This window comes from Pan troglodytes, chromosome 6, assembly GCF_028858775.2.
Source record: "Pan troglodytes isolate AG18354 chromosome 6, NHGRI_mPanTro3-v2.0_pri, whole genome shotgun sequence".
In the NCBI taxonomy this organism is placed as follows: domain Eukaryota; kingdom Metazoa; phylum Chordata; class Mammalia; order Primates; family Hominidae; genus Pan; species Pan troglodytes.
The window spans coordinates 118682471-118701369 of record NC_072404.2 but is presented as its reverse complement, the minus strand read 5'-3'; the positions used below and the strand labels follow the sequence as shown (position 1 = coordinate 118701369).

The window sequence follows — 18899 nt, the reverse complement described above, 5'->3', positions numbered from 1 at the left end:
ATTTTATGTCTATTAAGTGGTTAATAATATAGTGCTTATTTCAAAACCAGTAGTTATGGGGCCAATATTATTAGGAAGAAATAGGCAACCTTAGAAACTTTCTAGGCCCTGGCAGATACTGAAATCAGTATATTTAGTACTATCTATCTTAGTTGCTTGAATTCTTTACACCAAACACTAGATTAAAATGTCTGTTTTTAAATCACAACTTCTTAAATCACACCTTTCTCCCTTCCTAGGAACTTGTCGAGATGGTAAAAGCAAAGAAAGCTGCTCAAGAACAAGTGCTGAATGCAAGTAGAGCCAAGAAATGACAATCTTTGTTGTGTGTGCATTTTTATAATAAACTGAAAATACTGTAAACATTTTCATTCTTAAAATTATACTTATGGTAATAATTTGAAAGTATGCTGCTTCCAAAATAATTTCTCAGAGAACAAAGACTGACCATTAATACAAAACAACCTTCAGAGGGGTAGTCTTTTTATCCTTTGAAAGTATGATACAGTATTTAATTCAAATTTCCAAATGTATATACATGTTCATTTTTATTTTTTTCTAGCTCTGTTTTATAAATACATGTGTTCAAACAATCTTGATTAGGAGCATTTTAATCACGAAGCCAACACATGTTACTGTGTATCTGTTTAAAATCTGGTAGTTGCTTAATGGGACCTAAGGATTAAAAAGAAGAGTTAATTAAAAGTACTTGGCCAACTTTTTGCATAGAAGAAAAGAAGCCAGGCTTACCAACAGCAGCAATAGCTGGACTCCTATTATAAATGTATTTGGTACATACTTCTCGAATTGTCTCAGCATTCACAGCCTGAAATATGGAAGACACTGTCATTCAGCTGTTTGTAGTAAAAACAAAGTCTATACCTGGAACTTTTTAAAACTAAAGCAAGATGAAAGATACATATTCTCAGCTTTTGTAACAAGGATCTTTTTACACATGACCCAATAGTAACTCAGGACTACTTACATCAATTCTTGCTTCAAGCTCAGGGATGGGAATCCTTCTATTATAGCATAACATTTGCCTACCAATATCTTCACAAATTGGAGTTGAACCTGTTTAAAGAGAAGGAAAAATTAACTATTGGAATACAGATCAACCATATGAAAACAGAACCTATATCTTTATTTTTACCATCAAGCTGCAACAACATGTTTGTTTTCAGAAGATTTCTGGCTCGTGCAACCTCACTTTCTGTGACACTTGTACAGAGTCGCATCCTAAAAAACGTGGAAAAACAGTAGTAGTTGGAAAATGTTGTATTTCATGAGTTAATGACCTAAGAATGATGATGCCATCTTCTACACAAAACATACAGGTGATTACAATTTAATTCCAATGCTAAGCAAAAGCTAAAATGATTATTTTCCCCAGTATTAATTTCTCAAAAATGATACATAAACATGCCTAATTACACATTAGCAGACAAAGGCTTTATACAAATGGGCTGATCACATTTTCAGAAATGCTATAAGCATCTTGAGACTTCATGAGTCCTCATCTGTTGGAGTCTGATATGCTATGGGTTAAGTCAGTGGGTCATTCATTGGTTTCTGAAAACAATGAGTAGAGTCTAACTTAAATCTAATTTTTAACAATAATTACATCCTAGTTGACTAGATTTAGAAAGATGTAAACCAATTAAGAGTAGTAGAGGAAAGGAACCAGAGCTAAATGTTTTCCAAGAAGCTGCAAGCCTTTCTGCCCATCTACCGACTCAATATACTTTGTTTTCTTTTAGCAGTGGCAACTTCAGATTTACTTTCCCTTCAACCAGATTACTTTCAGAGATATTTTCCAAACAACTTCCAGTTGGCTTTTAAACTTTTAGGATCATCTTTCTGAATTAACCTGCTTCTGAAAGATTAAAACTTTCAGCCAGGTGTGGTGGCTCACACCTGTAATCCCAGCACTTTGGGAGGCTGAGAAGGGTGGATCTCCTGAGGTCAGGAGTTCAGGACTAGCCTGGTCAACATGGTGAAACCCCATCTCTACCAAAAATACAAAAAATTAGCCAGGCATCGTGGGCATGGTGGTGCGCCTGTAATCCCAGCTATTCGGGAGGCTGAGGTGGGAGAATGGCTTGAACCTGGGAGGCGGAGGCTGCAGTGAGCCGAGATGGCGCAACTACACTCCAGCCTAGGCAACAGAGCAAGACCTCATCTCAAAAAAAAAAAAAAATCTATAGTATAAATCAGCTTCACATCTTGAGACTTAGGAAAAACCAACTGCAACCTTTAAAAACATGGCAACTACTGTTTATCTAGGTCTCTTAATTAAAAGGTAAAATTACCATAAATCACAAATAAAAAACTAGTTTAAAACGAATTAAAGGCAAAATTTAAATTACTTCAAGCTATTTTCTCACCATTCTTTTTGAACAACATGTAGCATGTCTGCAACAGTGGATGGTTCACAAACCATATACAGTCCCCATAATCCTGTATCTGTGTAGGAAGTGTTGAAAGACTGAAAGCTATGGCAAAGATTGCCATGACAAGTGAGCTGGGCCAGCTTGCTAGATAAATTCTGCAAGGAAAAAAAAATTCCAAGAGAATTTTAATTATACATGTCCAAAATACAGAAAGAAAAATGGAGTGTGTGGAAAATAGTGAATATCCTTAGAGGCTGTTTCCTAGTTTTATTCAAAATCTCAGTAGTAGAGTTAAAATTCAGTATGACTAAGAATTGTGTTTATTATCTCACTTACCCAGTGCACCCCCTGGAGAAATTCATGTTATAAAAGCAATGAGTCCTTATAATTAATGTAGTAGCTATACCTACTTCTAAAACTAGATGGCTATTATCAACCCAATTTCTAGGACTCTTGGCTACATACGCTTAAAGATTCAAAGTTATATTGCATATGAAGCTTAAGATTATTTAGATGAAATGTATTTTGGAGAAATCTATGAGTAAAGACAAATCTATACAATGTGTTTTGAAATAATTCCAACTTACAAAAAAGTTGCAAAAACAGTACAGAGAATTTCATTTATCTAGATTCCCTGTTATTTTACCATGTTTGCTTTATTCTCTTTATACAAGTTTTTTCAACTGAGTTTTAGATGTGATGCTTCTTGCCCCAAATACTTTAGTATGTACTTGTGAAAAACAAGGAAATTAATGTTCTTACATCACCTTGGTATAGTTCCTCAGTATCTGTGGAGAATTGGTTCCCAGATCCCTGTGGATACCAAAATCCACAGATGCTAGAGCCCTCATGTAATATGGTATATGTAATATTTGCATATAAGCACATTCTCCTGTATACTTTAAATCATCTCTAGATAAATACCCAATCCATGTAAATGCTATGTAAATAGTTGTTATACTATATTGTTTAGTAAGTGACCAAAAAAAAAGTCCATACATGTTTAGTACAGATGCAACCATCCATTTGTTCCCCAAAATTTTCCACCTATGGTTGGTTGAATCCACGGATATGGAACCCACAGATATAGAGGGCCTACTGACTATTAAAATTAGGATATTAACATTGATATAGTACTTCTAGCTAATTCTTCTGTCCTTATTCAAATTTTGCCACTAATAAACTTTGTGGCAAAGAAAAAAAGAAACTTTTTCTGGCCCACATGCAATCCAGGATCAGTTTATATTTTTAAGTCAGAATTCACAGTACAAGACTCTATTCTGCCACTTTAAAAAACGATTCTTACAAAGAACTTATATTTAAGAAAACATGATAATCTTCCATCTGTTATGGAAAATTTCTTTTAAAATCACTTACCATTCCTCCCCCAAAAGAGCGATCCCAGTTGCCAATCAGCGTGTTTGCAACCATGAGACAGATTGTATCTGGATGTGCCCAACCAACAGCTTCAACAGCTATTGCAAGGTGCGCCAAAGGCATCTTGTCATCCCTCACACGAATCTAGTTAAGATAAAGCAGGAGGACCTCTAGTTAAGATTAACATTATATAACATGCTTATTAACAAGGAAAAAATCACCAGTCCCATTAACTGCAAAGTTAAAATGCACACCAGGACTCTATTTTGATTTTTTAACTATCAGGCCTCATTACATTGTTGAGTTTAATCTAGAAGAATTAAGACTAAATTAGGGAAAAATTACTTTTCCCAAAGCATTTTACTACAGACAGGCACCACATGGTTTACCTGGTCAAAAAGGGTTGCATCATTTCACTGGTAGAAATCAATCCTTTGTGTTTGTCAATCTGAATTTGTCTTTTTCTTTCTTTTTTTTTGAGACAGAGTCTCACTCTGTCGCCCAGCCTGGAGTGCAGTGGCACCATCTCGGCTCACTGCAACCTCGGCCTCCCATGTTCAAGCAATTTTGCCTCAGCCTCCCGAGTAGCTGGGACTACAGGCATGCACCACCACGCCCAGCTAATTTTTGTATTTTTAGTAGAGACGGAGTTTCACCATGTTGGTGAGGCTGGTCTCAAACTCCTAACCTCAAGTGACACACTCGCCTCAGCCTCTCCAAGTGCTGGGATTACAGGCGTAAGCCACCGCGCCCGGCCTCAATCTGAACTTTTCTATTGAAATGTCATATTGACGTTACAGGTTTATTTTTGTACTGCCAATGCTACAGTTCTAGGCAGCTGCCAATATCAGGGCATTTTCCAGATACTACTTTGAGCATCATCCTCAACATGGCAAACTAAGCAGCTAGTGGGGCTTAAAGCTAGTTGATAACTAGTAGATCCCCTGCAAGTTCTGGCTCTAACAGTTACTACCCCCTCCCAAAACATACTGTGGGCAAAACTGAGCCAAGAGTAAACCTGAAGTGAAAGTCAAAATACGGGGTTTAAAAGATTACTTCCAGATATTACAATATGTAAATTGGCATAGTGCCAAAGAAAAAGCACAAAAAGACCAAATTATAAACTGCTCTTAAAAACTTTGCTTCCTTTCAGACTAGAATGGAGAAATTTAAAAACAAAACAAAAAAAACCTTGCTTCCTTAGGAAAGAAAAATAGGTGGTTAAACAATACGGAAGAGGAAGGAATATAAGCAAATGAGTACATCCTCTTCCCTTTTCCTATTATTCCATTCTTTTCCTACTGGAAATATGCACATTTTGTTTACTTATGTGTAAATACAACACAAGGAATCCAAAAGGCTAAATACTAGCTGGAAGGCTTGCCCTACCTCACTTCCTGTGAATTTGCAGGGAGGCAGAGCTGGTATTTCTCCTTTGTGTGTGCATAAAGAGTCACCGAAATGAAACTTGGCTAAGTCAAGCAATTCATCATGGGAAACACCTAAATTGAAAGAAAATATTTTCACATGTATCTAGCAGCAATATAGTTTACAATAAACCCTAGGTGGTATAATGTGATGTACATTACACATGAACTATCTACACTCACTAAAAGCCATTATTTAAGAGTAAGCTCACATAGCACACCTATTTCCTTGGTGTTGCAAAGCTTGAGGTTGCACAGCTTTCTCATTTTGTAGAGCAAATGACAGTTTTCATCAACAGACCAATGGATTCACAGCTAAGAATAAGGCAACTTGAAAACTCCACGTTTTACAAAATCATTTTCTATTAAATTATAAAAACCTCTGGGATCCAAACTAGCAAAAAATGCCAATTAAAAAAAAAAATTTTTTTTAGTGGAAAATACAAATATGGGCTCTATCTAATTTTTAAAAAGCTGGAGCTGGGCATGGTGGCTCACGCCTATAATCCCAGTTCTTTAGGAGGCTGAGGTGGGAGGATCATTTGAGTTCAGGAGTTCAAGACCAGCCTGGACAACATAGCAAGACTCTGTCTCAATAAAATACATTTTAAAAGCCGGGTGCCATGGCTCACACCTGTAATCCTGGCACTTTGGGACGTCAAGGTGGGCAGGTCACTTGAGATCAGGAGTTCAAGACCAGCCTGGCCAATATGGTAAAACCCTGTCTCTACTAAAAATACAAAAATTAGCTGGGCATGGTAGCAGGCGCCTGTAATAATCCCAGCTATTCAGGAGGCTGAGGCAGGAGAACTGCTTGAATCTAGGAGGCGGAGTTTGCAGTGAGCTGAGATCACACCACTGCACTCCAACTTGGGTGACAGAGCAAGACTCTGTCTCTAAAATAAATAAAATTAAATAAATAAATAAAAGAAAGCTGGATACACAGATATACTTTATTCTCCATGCTCTGCTATCAGAACTCAGGAACAGGGCCCGGTGTGGTGGCTCACGCCTGTAATCCCAACACTTTCGGAGGCTGAGGCAGGCGGATCACCTGAGGTCAGAGGTAGAGGTAGACCAGCCTGACCAACATGGAGAAACCCCATCCCTACTAAAAATACAAAATTAGTCAGGTGTGATGGCGAATGTCTGTAATCCCAGCTACTCAGGAGGCTAAGGCAAGACAATCAGTTGAATCCGGAAGGCGGAGTTTGCGGTAAGCCAAGATGATGCCACTGTACTCCAGCCTGGGCAATAAGAGCAAAACTCCATCTCAAAAAAAAAAAAAAAAGAACTCAGGAACAAAATAGTGTCATCTAAATTTCTGAATACATCAATAGGTATCCAAATGCAAAAACTCAGGAATTACTTAGACTCTATATCCCTTACTTGAGACCCAAATTAAGATTCTTTAACTTAATTTACAATTAAAATGTTAAATTATAATTTTATAATAAATGAAGCTAGGATACAAAAAACTATTTGGCAAATAAAAGCTATACATCCTGATGATTAGCCTAGAAGAGATAAATGGTAGCCAAGACATAATTCAGAGGTCAGCAGAAACTTAAAACTGGCCTATTTCATTGAATTTAAGATGCAATCATTTATAAGGCACATCACTTACGTAGTATTTAAAATGAATACTAATTAATCTATAACCCATTAAACTAAAGATGTCTCAACTTTAGCTATGTCAAAATGAACCCATGAACCAAAGTAAAACTCATTTTGTCCACATGCCAACAACAATGGCAGAGAGGTCCCAGAAAGCTTGGTTGTTGAGGACCCATCTAACAAGTCTCTTGTCCCATTTCCAAGGCAGTTTCAAACACTTAAGCCCAAGTCTGCAAGAGCCAATTTAGAAACAATGTTACTCAAGAGAATTTCAGAGTGCACTTCCTGCCATGTACAATGAAGGTAGCTACAATGAATAACATGTTTGATATTTAATGTTTTCATCTTCTCCATTACCCCCCAGGTACTTAGCTCAGAAATCAATCCAGAGCAACTAGAATTTTTAAATTATAATTTCTAAAAAGAGAAAAATTTACAACATGAAAGAACACTTCGCTTTGCTCTAATATTAAAAAATACAAAGAAATGAAAACTGGAGACCAGGTGTGGTGGGTCACGCCTGTAATCTCCAAGTTTTGGGAGGCCAAGGTGGAAGGATAACTTGAGCTCAGGAGATTGAAACCAGCCTGGGCAACATAGTTAAGAATCCATCTCTATTTCTATAAATGTATTTTAAAAAGAAAAAAATAAAAAACTGGAAACCAATTAAAATGTACTGCTGTCTAGATTCAGACTGCCAGGAAATCTGGCAATATCTGTTGTCAATTTTTTTTTTCATTCACTGGCTTCAAACATGACCTCAAGGAAACCTTCTGAAGTCACCTGCATGTTTGGATTCCCATTCAACATTCTTATGGCTCCCTATGTGCTTCTCCTTCCCAAAAATTAGATCTATTAAATGAATGATTGAACAAATCAAAGAATGAACATACCCGTTTCATGCTTGAACAAGGACGAAGTTGGTTCTCAAGAAATAATTTAAAATCTCAAAAAATTCTCAAAGTACAGAACACTATCTTCCGACTCTCTCCCAGTTCACTCCTTTGCCCTTTTCTTACACATTCTACTATGTACGCTTATGTATTGAACAGTTCATTAAGTCTTTCTATAAATAAAACCTACTTTTTTTTTTTTTGAGACAGTCTCACTCTGTCACCCACGCTGGAGTGCAGTGGTGCAATCTTGGCTCACTGTAACCTCCGCCTCCTGGGTTCAAGCAATTCTCCTACCTCAGCCTCCCGAGTAGCTGGGACTACAGGCGCATGTCACCACGCCCAGCTACTTTGTATTTTTAGTAGACATGGAGTTTCACCATATTAGTCAGGCTGGTCTTGAACTCCTGACCTCGTGATCTGCCCACCTCGGCCTCCCAAAGTGCTGGGATTACAGGTGTGAGTCACCATGCCTGGCCTAAATGAAACCTACTTTAAAAAAAAATAGAGGGAAAGTCTGATTCCAGTGCTCCACATTCCCCTTACACACTATCAGTTATTTGCTATGTAAATGAAAATTCTTAGGGTATCTCCCAACAGGATCAAACTAATAAGCATACCACTCCAACAACTGTGTTTAAAACATTTGTAGAAATTTAAATTGACTAACCTCCAGCAGCAGCAAGCACTATTCTTGGCCCCTTATAATGTGTGGTTATATAATCCACTAAGTCCTTACGACTTATAGATCTGTAAATGAAGTAAAACAATTTTTAAAGGAAACCAAAAAAAAAACAGATCTTCACATAATATACCTGAAATCAAATTGGACCATAACTGTATCCTAAAATGCAGTCAGAAATAGGATACAGGCAACACATCAAAGAACTTCACCTTTTTTACATCAAGGAAAAAATACACCATTACTGGTTTATTCCCGAAGTACCTATGAACTCACGTGCTTGGGAGCTAGGTGGGACTAAAATGTAGCTAACTACAGTTTCACTTAGATTACCAGGGGGAAAATTACTTTCTGAAACATACTTTTTGAAAGTTTGTAAATGTTTATTTTCAACATTCATAAATTCCCTTATACACCAAGAAATTCTGTTATACCTACTTGATATTTTCAGTTGGTCCCAAAATTGTCCGTCCAAGTGCAGTATTTTGATAAGCTGTGGCATGAAGATAATCAAAAACAACTTCTTGTAAATTGGTTTCAACTTCCTGCATCTCTCTAAGGATTACTCCACGCTCACGTTCAATCTCTGCTTCTCCCAATGTGCTGTTTTGTATTATATCAGCAAGAATTTCTACAGCTAATTGAAAATAAAATATAAGAAAACGCGCCAGCAATCTTAACTTTCACTATTAAAATCTATTAAACCAAAATCAGAAATCATGACACTGACCCATCACTCAATACTAAATGATTAGCCTAGGAGAAAAACATCAGATATACTTAACAGGACAAAATTAAAATTTAACATATAAACCCCTATAGTACAAAAGATTTTTTCCTTGGGGAAAAAGTATAAATTTGCCATCACCTTGTAATGACTCTACCTACTTAAAAAATGCTATGGAAATTTGCATATTAATATAGATTGTTCTATATGAAAATTACAAAGTTATATATATTAGTCTGAAAATACCTAGCTAGCAATGTACAGAGGGTTTGTATCACCCAAGTATTTACTATGCAAGTTCCCACAGCAATGACAGTGCTATGTTAAGAAGCAAAGAACTGGTCAGGCACCGTGGCTCACACCTATATAATCCCAGCACTTTGGGAGGCTAATATGGGCTTCAGCCCAGGAGTTCCAGACCAACCTGGGGAACATGCCAAAATCCTGTCTCTACAAAAAATACAAAAATTAGCTTCGTGTGGTGGCATGTGCCCGTAGTCTCTGCTACTTGGGAGGCTGAGATGGGAGGATGGGTGGAGCTTGGGAGGCAAAGATTGCAGTGAGCTGCGATTGCACCACTGCACTCTCGCCTGGGCAACAGAGAAAAGAATCCTTACAATCTAAAATATGCCCCAAATGAATCACAGAATTGTGTGTTCTCAAACCCTAATTTGCAAAAAGCCAAAAGTGAAGTGGAACATGTTATATTAGGCCATTAAGCAATTTTATCAGAAAAAGCGCATACCTCTCCAAAAAAAAACTGTGCTTCATTCTTGAAGAATTAGTACATAGTTGCAATCATAAATCTAAATTTCATTAATACGATTAATGTTATAAAATAAACTTACAATCTTAAGTTTCTTTTTTTTCCCCTAAGAGACAAGGTCTCATTATGCTACCCAGACTGGACTCAAAATTCCTGGGCTCAAACAATCCTCCTGCCTCAGCTTCCTCCAAGTAGCCAAGACTAAAGGCATGTACTACCGTGTCTGGTTTAGGTTTCATTTTTTACTCTACTATAAACTGTTGTTGCTTGTTTTAATTAAGTTCACTTTAAGGGGCACTGTCTCAGAACTGATTATGTTCAAATACTAAGAACATGACAGAACAAACTATTATAGTAAGCTGTGGCTGAGATCATGACCAAAAGGAAAAAATTATCTGTAAAGCCAAATAAAACCCATCTGTCCAGATGAGAGAACAGAGTCCAGTAAAATGGGTGAGAAAGAGCCCATAGACAAATGGAAGGACAAGAATTCCTGTGTGAAAATCCTCCTTTATGTGGGATTGGTGGTCTACCCTGGTAGTTTCCAAAGGCGGGGAGGGGGGCTCCTATTTCCCAGTCTGTTTTAATCTGAATCTTTTTTAAAAATGTATATTTAATATATGTTAGTATAGTAGCACATGTATTTAACTTACAAGTATACATCCATTAAGGATATATGATCAACTTTCTTACTAAGAGTAAGTGATCATCATGCACACGTATGTTTACTGCAGCACTATTCACAATAGCAAAGACTTGGAACCAACCCAAATGTCCATCAATGACACACTGGATTAAGAAAATGTGGCACATATACACCATGGAATACTATGCATCCATAAAAAAGGATGAGTTCATGTCCTTTGTAGGGACATGGATGAAGCTAGAAACCATCATTCTGAGCAAACTATCACAAGGACAAAAAACCAAACACCGCATGTTCTCACTCATAGGTGGGAATTGAACAATGAGAACACTTGGACACGAGGTGGGAACATCACACACCGGAGCCTGTCATGGGGTGGTGGGAGCAGGGAGGGATAGCGTTAGGAGATATACCTAATGTAAATGACGAGTTAACGGGTGCAGCACACCAACACGGCACATGTATACATATGTAACAAACCTGCACGTTGTACACATGTACCCTAGAACTTAAAGTATAATAATAAAAAATAAAAATTAAAAAAAAAGAATAAGTGATCATAAAAACCTGGAGACCATTAGTCTAAACATCTAATTATTACTTCATATACCAGGCTTCACACCCAGGGTGAAGGGTGAAAAACCCCAAGTAAATCCCCAAAGTTGGAGCTGCTTCAGAGAGTACTTCCATTTTGTATTCCTCAGGGAAAGCCCCTCTGTTTTTCCACTCCCACTAGCAGAAGCTCTGTCGTTCCCAGCTAGATGCCAGGAGAAAAGGGGGAAAAAAGTCTTTTAATTTCATCCTTCCTTTTTCTGTTTCTCGTTTTTGCCTTCCCTGTTGTTCTGTGTAAATAAAGGAAGGAACTAGGCTGGAATGAACAACTCTTTAAAGAACCTTGGCCTAGCCCTATGTTCTTGGTCCCTAATTAGTCCTGGGACAAAAACTGTCTCTATTGGTTTTGTTATTCAAACCAACACACCCTCCATCGTTGCTGTCATTTTTGTTTTAATGCAAAAGTTAGGGTATCATATTAAGTATTTTAGTTATTTACAGGTGATAGGTTTCTTATTTTATTGTTTTGACAAAGCAAATGAATCTGGTAAGAAGACACGCACTTGAGTCCACAGTAAGCCACCTGATAGCTATGCAATCCTGGGCAAGTCAGAGTCTGAGCTTCAATTTCCACAACTGCAAGGTGGAAACACCTATGCACATCAAATGGATAATATATACACAAAAGTACTTGTGTTAAGTGCCATTTAAACATTATTAATGAAAGTCTATTAGGAATCCAAAATTGCAAAGTAATAACTACAACTACAGAAGGACCTTAAAGGTTAAAAATTTCACTAATGGCCGTGCACAGTGGCTCACGCCTATAATCCCAGCACTTTGGGAGGCCGAGGCAGGTGGGTCACTTGAGGTCAGGAGTTTAAGTCCAGCCTGGCCAACATGGTAGAACCCATCTCTACTAAAAATATAAAAACTAGCCAGCTATGGTGGCAGGAGCCTATAATCCCAGCTACTCAGGAGGCTGAGGCAGGAGTATCACTTAAACCCAGGAGGCAGAGGTTGCAGCGAGCCGAGATCACACCACTGCACTCCAGCCTAGGTGACAGAGCGAGACTCTCTCTCTAAACAAAAATAATGAGTTTACCAATTAGCTCTAAAACTGCTAAATTTTGTTGTTAATTCTTCCACTGGGAAATGTTTTGTGTAATAACTTTTAAGAGAGTCAAAACAGTCTACAAACATGGTAACTAACAAACTGCTGTCCTGTCAAAATATTTTATTCCCACCAAATAATCTCTATTTTATTGCTACATATTAAGAAAAACCATCATCCATAATCTTACTATTTGTCATATTTAGAAAAAAAATAAGATCAGCTGTACCCTCACCCAGAATTCAGTTTCGCTTTTTCACATTTCTGGAACTTACTATTTTACAACAGACATAATAAAAATAGTACTAAATAATTCCTGATTCTCATGAAAATTACATTATCTGCTGTATAAATAATAACAGTACCTCTTGGCAAGTCTTTAGAGAATGCTTTGGCATAGTATACAGTCTGCTCTCTGGAGGTATAGGCATTGAGATGAGCACCCATATTTTCAATCTCAAGTTCCAGATCTAACTGGGATCTCTTCTTGGTGCCCTTGAAATAAAAGAGGAAAAACAAATTATGCAAACTCCCTTTATCCTTCATCTATTCTACTTCAGATAATGAATATGGAGGACATAAGTTAGTTTCATGCAGGGTCAAATTTAATTTCTAAAGTACATCAGGTAGGGTACGATGGCTCACACCTGTAACCCCAGCACTTTGAGAAGCTGAGGCAGGCAGATTGAGCCCAAGAGATCGAGGCCAACATGGCAAAACCCTATCTCTATGAAAAAACAAACAAACATATATATATATTTATATATATAAATTATCTGGGTGTGGTGGCATGCACCAACAGTCCCAGCTACTCCAGAAGTAAATGTGGGAGGATGGCTTGAGCCTAGGAGGCGGAGGTTGCAGTAAGCAGATTGCGTCACCGCACTCCAGCCTAGGCAACAGAGCCAGATCCTATCTCAAAAAAAATTAAATAAAAAAAAATAAGGTACATCAGGCTTCAGAAATGGTATACGTTCAGATAACTCCTGCATCCCAAGAGAAAGTTTTCATTTCAGCTTTACAAAGCAATTATCACTACTTATTTTAGATACTGTCCTGGAAAAATAAACATAAAACATGTTATACTACTGAAAGAGCTCTCCCTGCCTCTAAAGAATGAGACTTTGTGCTTACTATCTCTTAAAGAGAGTGCATTTTTGTAAAGTCTTACAACTTGCCTTGAAAGCCATATGCTCCAGAAAGTGTGCTGTTCCATTGTTCTTCTCATTTTCGTATCTACTTCCAGCATCGATCCAGAGTCCAACCTTGACGCAATCAAAGAACAATTAAATAAATCCATTTTATTTATTTGAGGTTGGGGGGAACAGTCTCCTTCCTTTTTCTGACAAATGCTTTCTGGTCTTAACACTAAGATTTTCTTGACCTGAGTGAATTGATAGTTCATTCCTGTGAACTATGAGATTTAAAAATTTTGATCAGGATACTGCTGGGTGCTACAAGTATCTACCTGCCACCTTCACTGAGGATTCTTTGCCCAACTCCTTAATCCAGCCAATTAATAACTGTAGTATCAAGAACATCAGAGACTGTCAGAAAACTTCGGTTGAAATCCTGGCTCTGTCATGTATTAGCTGAGTTACCTGAACAAAACCATTTAACTTCTCTCACTTCCTTAACTATAAAACAGGTGTGAGGATGCCCACTACCAACAATTGCTTTTTATCGAATAAGACATCAGTAAAAACACTTGGCAGAGTAGCCCTGCAAATATATTTCTTTCATTATTATCAATACTACTGACAATAAATAATCAATAATAAGCTACAAGAACAAGATGCAGACAATGCAACAGGATACATATGCACCCTGTAACTAAGTACCACTGGAAGAAAAGGTTCACAACTCATGGAAATCTGTCAAGGCAAAATAACTGCCACCCTTTTTGAACCACCAGCCAACGAAAAAGCTAAAGATTAAAATCAACAATTTGCTACGCTAAATGAAGGGTCACTTAGAGAAGGTTGCCTGAGTCACTTACTGTGCATGTTGAGAGCCCAGAGTCTTCCGAAGCCACTCTGAGTCCACTTTCTAAACATGTTACTCTTGTTTCAGGAACATTCAGAACAACTTGGGTAGCAGCCTGTGTACTTCTTAATCTGTTCTCTCCAAAATATAATGACTGGTTGGGGGTAGGAAGTGGAAGAGACAAAGCAAAACACATTACTAATCTGATATTAAATGTTGCTTTTAAAACCAAATCTATTTTAAATAGGCTGTCTCTATAAAAGAATCTTTCTTCTTGAATTTTGGTTCCACTGAGATCTCTGCCTGGCCTAGAAACATCTGTCACCAGCCACTGTCCTAAAGCCAGCAACGTGTTTATAAACATGCCCTTCCCTCAGGGAAGATGAGCAATTATTATCATTACCCAGAGAGAAACTGACTTTATTTCACTACCTCTCCTAGAAATGTTTTATATTCATTATGGAGAAAACAAGCAGGGAAAAAAAAAAGAGAGGGAAACGATGTAAAACTACCTACGCACAAGACAGAACTGACACTCGGGTTTTCATTGTTCAAGAAAAGCAACAGGGTTTGGAAATGGTTAAAAAAAAAGAGAGAGAGAGGACAGGAAGATGGGTCGATGTTCAAAATGCAAATGACTGGCTTTTCGGCCAGAAACTATTCGCCTTTCAGCAGTTTTTCTTTGCCCTTATACAAAAGTCTCACATCCCTTTGCTTAAAGTCAGAGGCTCTCTCATGAGAAAAATGCAAATACATAAAAAATTTTACTTCATTGATGTCCAGGTTCGCGGGAAGCCCAGCTGAGGACGAAGTTCAGTCTTAGGCAAAAATAGAACTCTGGAGCGGTACCCATTTCACTTCTTAGTTTTCCCCAATTTGCAAGCACTACGTTTTTAGTGGTCAAACATGCACTCCTCAGTAGCTGGCGGGAGGAGCCGAAAACCAGGGTCATCTCACACGTCACTAGCAGGTCTCCTGGCGGGTGGCCACAAGCCAGACACCCCCGGCCAGTTCAGCAGCCCCAGGCCGCCTGGCGCCCGGCGGGTCCGGGTCGAGGAGGCCCTGCCCGACCCACTGTTCGGATCTGTGGCGCCGACTCTCAGGTGCGCTGCGCCGGGTCTGGCGAGATCTCGAGGACAGGGCCGGCCCGGAGGGAAGCTCACCCGTCCCGCAGCGCCTCGGATTAGGAAACTCTCGCTGAAACCCCAGAGCCGCCGCCGCGCCGCGGATGACAACACCACTCGAGCCGCCGCAGCCGCCATTTCTGCTAGAAGGAAGGTAGAGGATGAAGGATGTGCTTCCGGGGTCGCGACCTGAGGTCCCAGAGCAAGGAGGTGGGCTCCACCTTGTGGCCGTGATGGGAATGACACTCCTCGAAGCGGTTGTGAAAGCAATCAGGGCCCGACCATGATGCTGAGCGGTTTGTACCGAATGAATTGGGGAGTCTGTAGAAGCCCCTTTATCATCAGTTATTTTATCGATCGCCTACTAAGTGCAAGGCACAAATGCGGTGGAATGAAAGATAACCTGATGCAATATATCTCACTGTTGGATGGAATTGATTGAAAACAGTGGAATAATATTCATAAGTCACTGCCTTTAAAGGAAAAGTCTAGTGGGAGAGACAGATGCCGTGAGGGGAGGAAAAGATGTATCCGTGTTGACCACTATCCACTCTTCGAACCTCTACAATATGGCTCATCTCATTCCATAGAAATTGCCCTTGGTAAGGTCACTAATTGCTAAAAGTTGGACACTTTACAGACTTATGTTACGGTCCTGTTGGAGGATTTGACATTGTTGGCTTCTTTGAAATTCTCTTTTCTCAATATATTCTAGAGCTCCACCTCCTCATAGTTCCCTCTGCATCTTCTTGGACTCCTCTGTATTCACAGATCTGTTTTTTGTTTTTGTTTTTGTTTTTGAGATGGAGTTTCACTCTTGTTGCCCAGGCTGGAGTGCAGTGGTGCAATCTCAGCTCACTGCAACCTCTGCCTCCCGGGTTCAAGCAATTCTCCTGCCTCAGCCTCCCAGGTAGCTGGGATTACAGGCATGCGCCACCACGCCTGGCTACTTTGTATTTTTAGTAGAGATGGGGTTTCACCATATTGGTCAGGCTGGTTTCTAACTCCTAACCTCAGGTAATCCGCCCACCTCCACCTCCCAAAGTGCTAGGATTACAGGCGTGAGCCACTGCGCCCAGCCCACAGATCTCTCAAGGAACTAAAAATTGCAAATGCTTTTCTAACTCAGGTAGATGGTATAGTGCTCATTTTGCAATTAAGACACTGAAGTCAAATAACTTGCCCCAGGTTACCCTGCTAGTAATAGGTTAACGCCAAAGACTGTGCTGTGAAACACTACATTTTGCCCTAAAAGTTGGTGTTTGCCAGGACTCTAAGCCTCTTCTACTGAACATTCTCCCTCTGGGTTTTTCCCTCCACTTCAAGACCTGTCTGCCCAACCCAGGCCTTTCTCTTGAGCTCCAGCCCACTTAACCATCAACTACTAGGAAACTACACTTGAATACCCCATTGGAAACTCAATATCAACTTGTCCAAAAGGGAATTCGCTGTGTCCCCTGAATCTCTTCCCATATTTGCAATGCTAAACAGCCAATCATACCTCCATTTACCCAAAAATCCAAACCACCCAGAAGCTCCTCTCTTTTTCCATCTTCCACATTCAATTGATACACCCCTTTCCTGCCTTTTCAATCTACTCCAGGCCCATTGTCAGTTTTTTCACATTACTACCTATGGGATCTTTTACAAATGAAACTGTTACGGCAGTCCCGTTATGAAGAATCCACCAGGGAGCCATTGGTCACAATAAAGTAAAGGGTCCTTAGCATGGCAGGTGGGGCCCTTCATGATCTGACTCCCATTTATCTTTCCAGACTCATCTCCCTCCACCTACCCGGCTGCTATGCTTCGCAGGTTCAGTCCACAAGACTCATGATGTAATGTAATAAAGGACGACCAAGGTTATTCTCTCATGTTTCTAAAACAAATGTGTGTTAACCAAAAATAAATACAAACATGCATACATATATACAAAAACATTTAGGTATAATCACAGGAAGCACCTAGGAAGTTTTAGCAAGAATTTGTATTCAATTCTAATATACTCCATGGTATTAATTTATTAGTCATTATTTACAGTCAATATCTTAGAACATAAAGCCTACAGAAATTAAGTGCACCAGAGTAGAGCCAAGAAATCAAAGAACTTTGACTACTCCCAAAATAGCCCTACACCCACAATAGTATCCATAACTTTTTTTCTTTTTTTTTTTTTTGAGACGGAGTTTCTCTCTTGTTGCCCAGGCTGGAGTGCAATGGTGCAATCTCAGCTCACTGCAACCTCTGCCTCCGGGGTTCTAGCAATTCCCTTGCCTCAGCCTCCCAAGTAGCTGGGATTACAGGCGCCCACCACCACACCTGGCTACTTCTTGTATTTTTAGTAGAAACAGGGTTTCACCAGTTTGGCCAGGCTGGTCTTGAACTCCTGACCTCAAGTGATTCTCCCGCCTCAGCCTCCCAAAGTGCTGGGATTACAGGCGTGAGCCACTGCACCTGGCCTATTTTAAATGATTTCTTCACTGACTGGATTTTACTGGCAGAGTCATTGCTATTTTTGTTGTTTGGACATTTTAATCATGGATATCATATTCCTTTAATTCTTTCATGTTTGAGGATGTCTGCTTTTATCTTTTTATACTTGAATGACATTTTTGTCTGGATTTAATATTGTTGGGTCACAGTTTCATTTTCTCAGAATTTTATAAACATTACTCCATTATGCTCTTGAGTTAAATGTTTTGGAGAAGTCTGAGGCTAGCCAGATTTTTTCTTTTTTTACCACTCTTAAATGTGCCTGTTTTATCTGCCTAAAAACCTAAAAAATTATTCTTGAAGTTCAGTAACTTAACTAGGCTATATCTTAATGTTGAGTAATTTTTGTGTCATGATTTTTATCAAAATTTTCAAAAACATAATATGTTTTCATTCTGCAGTTTCACTTCTTCCTTCATTTTAGAGAAAGTCTCTTTGAATACATATTCTGGCATTCCATTCAGTATGTTATCTTTTCAAGGACTGCAGCTCTCCTTATGCTGAATGACTTTATCTGTCCTTCATATTTACTAGCATCTCTCTAACTTTTTAAAGCTTTGTCATTTTCCTCTACTTTTTTTGTGATTATCTCAAGACACAAGTAGGCCTACGCAAACATGCCCTACTAATTTTTAGCAAACGTGCAGAGGCAATTCAATAGATGAAGAATAGCCTTTCAACAAACGCTGCTGGAACAATTAGATGTTCATATCCATGGCTCCCCGCTCCCCAACTCCCAATGAACCTAAACCTCACACTTTATACAAAAATTAACTCAAAATGAATCATGGATGCAAATATGTGACATAAAACTATAAAACTTTTAGAAAAACATGTAGGATAAAATATTTGGGATATAGGATTAGACAAGGAGTTTTTAGACCTGATATCAAAAATATAATGCTTAAAACAAGATTAAAGCCAGGCACGGTGGCTCACGCCTGTAATCGCAACACTTTGGGAGGCCAAGACAGGCAGATCACCTGAGATCAAGAAATCGAGACCATCCTGGCAAACGTGGTGAAACCCCTTCTCTACTAAAAATACAAAAATTAGCTGGGCATGGTGGCACGCACCTGTAGTCCCAGGTATTGAGAGGCTG

General features: G+C 38.9%; 2 protein-coding genes across 4 annotated transcripts in view; one reads left to right on the top strand and one right to left on the bottom strand.

Moving 5' to 3' along the window:
- DNAJC2 (DnaJ heat shock protein family (Hsp40) member C2) overlaps positions 1-365 on the top strand; it is a 32155-nt gene extending 31790 nt beyond the window's left edge. The window contains 1 exon segment of one of the 2 annotated variants that reach the window (NM_001280417.1): positions 240-365. In NM_001280417.1, the coding sequence (NP_001267346.1) occupies positions 240-314 (75 nt within the window). In that variant the 3' untranslated portion in view covers positions 315-365. 2 annotated transcript variants of the gene reach the window in all.
- On the bottom strand, positions 320-15482 carry PMPCB (peptidase, mitochondrial processing subunit beta). 2 transcript variants are annotated; one of them, NM_001279889.1, is given in 13 exon segments: positions 320-675; positions 751-826; positions 986-1074; positions 1154-1239; positions 2388-2548; positions 3771-3914; positions 5160-5272; positions 8378-8457; positions 8828-9026; positions 12560-12689; positions 13373-13459; positions 14194-14334; positions 15344-15477. In NM_001279889.1, coding segments are annotated over 13 exon segments (1470 nt in total). In that variant the 5' UTR covers positions 15443-15477; the 3' UTR covers positions 320-610.
- Between the last annotated feature and the right edge of the window lie 3417 nt (positions 15483-18899).